This window comes from Bactrocera tryoni, chromosome 3 (genome assembly GCF_016617805.1).
Source record: "Bactrocera tryoni isolate S06 chromosome 3, CSIRO_BtryS06_freeze2, whole genome shotgun sequence".
NCBI classification, from domain to species: domain Eukaryota; kingdom Metazoa; phylum Arthropoda; class Insecta; order Diptera; family Tephritidae; genus Bactrocera; species Bactrocera tryoni.
The window spans coordinates 60,527,930-60,535,835 of record NC_052501.1 but is presented as its reverse complement, the minus strand read 5'-3'; the positions used below and the strand labels follow the sequence as shown (position 1 = coordinate 60,535,835).

At 39.1% G+C, this 7,906-nt stretch overlaps 2 protein-coding genes across 2 annotated transcripts; one reads left to right on the top strand and one right to left on the bottom strand.

Annotated features, from left to right (window-relative positions):
• Nucleotides 1-2,246: 2,246 nt before the first annotated feature.
• On the bottom strand, nt 2,247-5,965 carry LOC120771631 (WD repeat-containing protein CG11141). Its single transcript, XM_040099724.1, has 5 exons — nt 5,631-5,965; nt 5,154-5,438; nt 4,447-5,092; nt 3,811-4,387; nt 2,247-3,351 (listed from the first exon to the last, which is right to left on the bottom strand). Exons 1-5 carry the CDS (start codon nt 5,850-5,852, stop codon nt 2,685-2,687), a joined length of 2,397 nt encoding a protein of 798 aa, XP_039955658.1. The 5' UTR covers nt 5,853-5,965; the 3' UTR covers nt 2,247-2,684.
• Nucleotides 5,966-6,482: 517 nt separating this feature from the next.
• LOC120769978 (ribonuclease H2 subunit A) lies at nt 6,483-7,896 on the top strand. The gene has a single exon (XM_040097054.1). The coding sequence runs from the start codon at nt 6,600-6,602 to the stop codon at nt 7,734-7,736; it is 1,137 nt and encodes a 378-aa protein (XP_039952988.1). The 5' UTR covers nt 6,483-6,599; the 3' UTR covers nt 7,737-7,896.
• Nucleotides 7,897-7,906: the final 10 nt, after the last annotated feature.

The following is a 7,906-nucleotide window of genomic DNA, read 5'->3' as shown; positions in this document are numbered from 1 at the left end:
AGTAGCGAGTGCGACGACTGTTTGTTTGATGACAGGAGATATTTCGTCTTGCCCTCGTTCACTGCTAGACCCATTTTCTGTGCTTCCTTGTCCAGTCTGGAGAAAGCAGAACTGTTGAGGCCGATGATATTGATATCAGCTGTACACTCTTATAGAAGATGGTACCTTCTCTATTTAGTTCTGCAGCTCGAACTATTTTCTCCAGAAGCAGGTTGAAGAAGTCGCACGATAGGGAGTCGCCTTGTCTGAAACCTCGTTTGGTATCGAACGGCTCGGAGAGGTCCTTCCCGATCCTGACGGAGCTTTTGGTGTTACTCAACGTCAGTTTACACAGCCGTATTAGTTTTGCGGGGATACCAAATTCAGACATCGCGGCGTAAAGGCAGCTCCTTTTCGTTCTGTCGAAAACAGCTTTGAAATCGACGAAGAGGTGGTGTGTGTCGATTCTCCTTTCACGGGTCTTTTCCAAGATTTGGCGCATGGTAAATATCTGGTCGGTTGTGGATTTTCCAGGTCTAAGCCACACTGATAAGGTCCCATCAGTTTGTTGACGGTGAGCTTTAATCTTTCACACAACACGCTCGATAGAACCTTATATGCGATGTTGAGGAGCCTAATCCCACGGTAGTTGGCGCAGATTGTGGGGTCACCTTTTTTATAGATTGGGCATAGCACACTTAAATTCCAATCGTTGGGCATGCTTTCGTCCAACCATATTTTGCAAAGAAGCTGATGCATGCTCCTTATCAGTTCCCCGCCGCCGTGTTTGAATAGCTCGGCCGGCAATCTATCGGTCCCCGCCGCTTTGTTGTTCTTCAGGCGGGTAATTGTTATTCGAACTTCTTCATGGTTGGGCAATGGAACGTCTGCTCCATCGTCGTGTAGGATGGAGTCATGTGTAGAAGTTCGCGCAAGTGAGGAAAGTTCTCTGATCGCCATTCACTTGGGAGTGGCCTGAAACCTTTTACACATGGCTCAAGCAGCTCACTACTACCGGTCTTTGACCAAGTATCCTCTGGGTAGCCTAAGAACATCCGTTCGAAGGCGAGCTAAAGTGAGAAGGCGAAACATTCCCCTACATAGGGTTGTGCGCTGGGTTTGGGACCCGCCACGTAAAAATCAGTACCAATGAACACAAAAAAAAAAATTGTAAACAAGCTCACCATTAATAAATCAGACTACATTCTCCCAAAGCTGGATTTCAATAGACACTTCCAGGTGAGGATACCATCTAGACGAGAATGGAGAAGAGGTTCAATAGTAGAGGAAGATACCACCTCAGTCTATACCGACGGGTCCAAAATGGATTGCGGAGTAGGCTCGGGGGTATTCTCCGCTGATCTAGGCATATCTCACTCTATACGTCTACCGAACTCGGCTAGCATCTTCCAAGCAGAAGTACTAGGCATAGAAAAAGCCTGCGAAGTTCTATTAGAAAACCACGGGAATATACATAAAGCAACTATATTTACGGATAGCCAGGCGGCCCTCCTGGCATTGTGTTCACCCATGACAAATTCCAGTATAGTTCACAACTGCAAGAGAGCACTAAGCTCAATAAAAGACAAGCTCCAACTAAACTTGATCTGGGTTCCCGGCCACAGGAACATTTTCGGTAACGAAAAAGCAGACGAGTTGGCAAAGGCAGGAGCTTTCCTCAATGAATCCGAGGCGGAGCTAATACCAAGCCCGCTGGGATCGATGAAAGGAGAGATCAATAGACAATTTCAACAAATTGCAAACAACAGGTGGAAAAACATTACAAAATGCGTCATAACTAAACAATTATGGCCAACATATGACAGGAAAAAACCAACGACTTATTAAATAGGTCAAGAAAAAGTATTTACAGAATAACAGCTACCACAACAGGGCACTGGCCATTTGGGGAACATGCGTCCAAAATGGGTATGCCCTACAACGACATCTGCCGTGGCTGCGGAGTAGCAGGGAACAAGGAAACAATCTTCCACTTTCTCTGCGAATGCCCAGCTCTAGCACAGATTCGACACAAAACACTCGGAATCCACCAAGCAGCAAACCTTGAATGGATTTCCACCAAAAGCATATCGGACATACTACATAAGTAGTTTCATCGAAACCTCAAAATGGTTTGAGAGAGAAAGTGAAACGTAATAACAGATACAGGAGGTTCTACGAATAGTGTATCAAAATGGCACATCAAGTGCTAATTGAGCCCGATAGAGCTGCACTCCTACCTACCTACCTAAGTATACAAAAGCACATAATGAAGCATATACATATATAAATTTTATTTGGTATAGATTTTTACATACGTACATACGTATGCGAATTGCAAATAAATGCATAATTGAGTTGCTTTTCTAACATACAGATTCATAAAGCATAAGCGATGCTGTTTTAGCTACAAATTTGCAAACAAAAAATTGTTAAAATATTGAACAAAACACTAATAGTAGGTAAAAGGTTTAGATAATACAATATACCATAATATAATACATATGTTGGTTATTTAAAAATAAGATTTTATAAGCCAATGTGCAAAAGCGCCAAAATGATTTACGTAACATTAATATTGATAATTAAAATGTAGTTCGGCCGCACTATTACAAAGCGAGCTGATTTAAAACTTTCATATGTGATGTGTAATGGTTAAAAATCTCTACTTAACGGAATGATACTTAAAAGGACATTTTATCATTTCAATTATCCAAAAACTCCCATTCACTGGAACTTCCATTAGACTCGGCAGAAGGTGGCGGAGTTTTATGCTGCACCTTAGGCGGCATTGCGTACGGATCACATGCGCGTCGAAAGTCTGGTAGGAAACTATTAATCTCCTCATTCACCGGCTGTGTACAAACGAATTGTAAATGTTCGGGTGAGACTTGACGTTGGGCTGACTGAACGGACGCTTTGGTACTAACGTCTTCTTGTTCATATTCCTCCACTAGAGTTGCGGCACGCAAAGCTGCATGACACAAGTCATCGATTGGTTGTCCAGCGGTGTACTCTGAGTAAATATTATCTTCGGCGTCGGCTTCCTCCATGTAGTAGAGCTTTTTGCGTGGCGTTGTCTGGACACCAGCATCTTCGACTTTAGTTTGTTTGGGATATGCTTGGGCGAGATCTTTCAGTGGCATTGGCGTGGGAGTGGAAGCTGGTGCAGCAGGCGGAGAGTGTATTGGAGATGGTGTTGCACATTCCAAACTAGATTGTTTAGGGCCAAATGAAACGCCAGCTAAATTTAATTCTTCAGCGAGACTTTTGGGTTTTATGGAAAACTTTTGTTTGTCAGGTGAAGCGGGCGACAATGGTGTCGATAGAGAACCACAATGTGATTTGGTTTTCAATGTTGCATTTGTTTTGCTGTTTGATATAAAGAAAAATACATACATACATATCTATGTTTATAAATGAATGAAATATAATAATACGTTTATTTGTACACTTTAAGAAAATATTCTCAATATGACAGTTACATTTGTTATGTTAGTTTGACAGATACATATACAAGTATTAGTTCCTAGTGGAAATCTCAACAAAGTACAATGGATCGGATTTAGACTCATAGTTTCTTAAGAAAAGTTGTTCCGAATGATCCATAGAACATTTCCTGCATAATAAAAAAAATCGGCGCGCTTTTATATACAGAAACACGGATAGACGGACAGCGGATATGGCTAAATTGACTTAGCTCGTTACACTGATCATGATATGTACATATATACTTTATGGGTTTACAAACTTCGTTGCAAACTTAATTTACCCAGTACGGGTATAAAAGATTGTAAAATTTAAAAATTTAAATAATAGTCATGTGCTCACCTCGGTTGATTACTTTCTGTATTTTTTGAAGTTGTGGTTGCGCAAAAACTGCTATTCATTAATGTTGGCTGAGTTGTTGTATGCTTTACGTTGGTTTTTGTCTCCACAACTTCAACAGCTGTCAGGGTTTTACCTGATGTTTCCAAATCTGTTTCTGGCTCTGCAACACGACCGATTTCTACAATGCCCTGTGACTTTGTTGGTGCCACAACTTCGCTGCTGCTACTCTTTAAAGCATTCTCCCGATCTCGGCTGCGTCGTGAACGTTTTTTCCGACCGCCAACACTTTGTGATATGCCGCTATGATGCAATATAGATTGGTCGAAATCCATTTCAGAAATCTGATTAAAAATCTCCAAACGACGATTTTGTTCAGCGCGTGGCGATTCTACAGCCAATTCTATTGGTACATTTAAATTGAGTAACTCAACAGGCGGTAATTCAAAACATTCTTCCGCTTTACCCAGTGGCTGCTCGGGTGGTTCAAACGACTCAGCGGGCGAATCAAGTGCACCGGCGATTGAAGCACCTAGCAAAGGAACTGGGGGCGGCATTGACGGATTGAAAATTATTTTGGCTAAATAGAATGTATTGTTAAAACTGAAAATAATAGTTTCAATGTAGATATTTAAATACCAGTTTTACTCGGCTTCTCTGGCATAGGCGCCAGCCGAAGCAAAGAACGTGTACCTTCCAAAACGAAAATTTCCTTATCACACACACAAAAATCAAGTATTTTTCGAAAACCTCGTGCCACAGCGTCGACGCGCAGACGATCCAAATTTAGCAAATACAATGTGGATTCGTCATGTGTAACGATCAGCATATCATCATCGCCCTTATACAGTTGTATTGCACCAAAACTTCTGTTAATTTCGTCGTTATCGGCAAAATTAGCATTCGAAGTTATATTTCGTTCGCAACACATTGATTTAGGATTAAGTATTGGTATTTCCCAGGAAGGACTACGCGCCACAGCTTCGCGAAAAAGTAATGTTTTTTCCACATTACCCTCGGTATCAGCAATCCAAAATCGTAATCCTGGACGACCACATATCAAGACTGGACGACAGTTTTGTTGTTTAAGGAATATGCCACCACAATCCGACAAAACTTTTCGATCTTTCTTTCCAACTTGTGTAACTTGCCATTGCCCGGTAACAATACTGAACTGGCATACAATGGAACGATATAGTGTGGACACGAGCAAGTAACTCTGGAAAACACTAAGCTGTACGATTTCATACGCCTCGCTAAGTATTTCGGTCGATTTGCTGATGTGCTGGAGATTAAAACTAAGATAATATACCTAAGAGCTTTAACATTATACTAAAATAACTTACTGCTTGAAAATCAAATTCCGTTAATACTACAATGCCTTGTCGATCACCTGAATAAAGTTTCATGCCGTTCTTAGACCATTCTACACAGCTTATGGCGCAGCTATGCAAGTCACGTATATTGTATCTTTCAATGGGCTTGACTCGAGCACATGGTGCAACCAAATTCAAATCTGGTGGTAGTTGTTTTTGTATTTGAAAAACACTCACTTGACCACTACCATTTCCTGCTGCTACCATATACTCCACCGAATTGACAATTTTGACACAAGTAATGCGAGCCGGAAACTAGATTAACGGCGCACATGACATTAGAATTGATTAGTTAATAAGTAAAAATACTTTGGGCACGCAATTTATATATAATCAAACATCAAATATGGGTGCATCCTTACAGTGCATGAGTCATTTAAAAACGTAGGTGTGGTATAGAAAGGCATATCAAGGATAACTTTAAATTTAAAAAATGTTTAACTTTACCTCTGTGCGCAGCTTCTGCAATTCGCCGGTGTACCGGTCATACCAAAAAACAATCCCAGCGTCACTGCCTAATGCTATAAATTCCGAAATTGCATCGACACAAGTTATATTTAAATCTGCTGGGAATATGCCAAGTGCTCGTATCATACGAACAGGAATCTTTTCCATAATATCTGTTAAAGGTGCCCATTCTCGTATCGAATAAAGTTCCTTGGAGTTCATCGAATGATGATTAATTAGGTATTTCCTTTCACAATTTTTTATTATAATTACTTTTCCTAAATTTTTTTATTTGTTTATTTACTTTATTCCGTTTTCGCCTTGTAATGATATGTCAACATAAAAGCAAAAACAACAAGTAAGCGGTAAACAAATCAGCTGAACTGCCACGCTACCATATTTCAGGTAAAATTTTAGAGATTTTAATCCCATTGGAATTAAACGACGAATAAATTCAATGATGTATTTGTTTTTAATTTTTCTAAACCAAACATCAAAAACTACTTATTTATATGTACATAAATATGAAAAATTTAATAAAATTTCAAGTATCAGCTATTGTTATTATTATACTATTTGGACGTCATTATACTATAGGGATAAAAGCAAGAATTATAAACACTTGCAAATTTTCGCCACTACAGAAACAGCTGTTTACTAGAACTGCCCAACTCAAGTGGAATCATAAAGGTATTTCGTTAATAAATTTATAGCGCCTACATTTTAATTTATAAACAGTATACTACTCATAAATTAATTCTTCTCAAATAAAAATATTGCTTTTTATGTTTAAAGATTATTAAGAAGTAGAAAATTTACTTGTTTTATATGTTATGCAGCAGAGAAATTTAGTGGCAACCATAAACAAAAAATGTAAACAAATAAAAAGGCGCGAAAAACAAGCAATCAAAACAGCCATATAAAAATATATGCACCACCATATAATAAAGTGCATTTTGAAACAAAGTTATGGATTTTATTCAAGAGGAACCACCCAAGAAAATTATCAAGACTGAACCAAATGAAGTTGAGATAAAACCAAAAATTGAAAAAATCAAAGAAGAGAATGAACAGAAAGAAGTTGATGTTAAAGAAGAAATATCTCTAACCAAGGACATAAAGCCTGAATGTGATGAATCTGCGCCAGCCTTCGATGTGATTGTGGATAAAATTGATTCACTGAAAACTTTGGGACCATTTATTGCGGCACGAGATAATTCCCAAAACATTGTTTATTTCCAGGACCTGCCCGATATTTGCAAGACTGAACCATGTATGCTGGGTGTAGACGAAGCTGGACGTGGTCCGGTTCTCGGTCCAATGGTTTATGGCATAGCATTCTGCCCATTAAATAGAAAGCAAGTATTAATCGATTTAGGGTGTGCCGACTCCAAACAATTAACGGAAGAAAAGCGTGAGTTTATATTTAATGAAATGAATACTTCGAAAACACCACGGAATTGTGTTGGCTGGTCTGTAGAATTGATTTCACCTAATGTTATTAGCACTAGCATGCTACGACGCTCAAAATGTTCACTCAATGAAGTATCTATGACATCAGCGATTGAACTTATTAAACGCGCTATTGAGGAAGGAGTTAATATTGCTGAGGTATATGTGGATACTGTTGGACCCCCAGAAAAATATCAAGAAAAGTTGAAAGGAATATTTCCACAATTTAAAATTACTGTCGCTAAAAAGGCAGATTCTACTTATCCAATTGTCTCAGCCGCTAGTATTTGCGCTAAAGTCACTCGCGACACCGCTTTAAAGGTATGGAAGTTTCCCGAAGGAATCAAGTTGAGTTCTGCCAAATTTGGTAGTGGCTATCCAGGTGATCCAGTCACTAAACGTTTTCTCAGTGAGAATTTGGACATGGTGTTCGGTTTCCCAAGGCTTGTACGTTTCAGTTGGTCAACGGCGGAGAACGCTCTAGCGAATAAAGTATTTGAAATGGAATTCGATGAACCAGATGATCAAAAACCGAAATATGCTGGGCCTAAGTTAACTCAGTTTTTCAAAGGGGCGACAAAAAACGGCGACGTGCAACGTAAACCCTGTCGATTTTTTAGGGAACGTTTTCTAGATAGCATTACCGATTTCTAATAAGACTAAGACTAAAGTACTATGTAAAAATTATGTAATCTGTAATAAATTTTTAATTGTAATAGAAATCCACTATATAAAAATTGTTATATTGATGGCATACCTGCAGTACTGCCCATATATGGGCATAGCGACGAATAAAATCGTTATAAATTCATCATTGGTTCTTT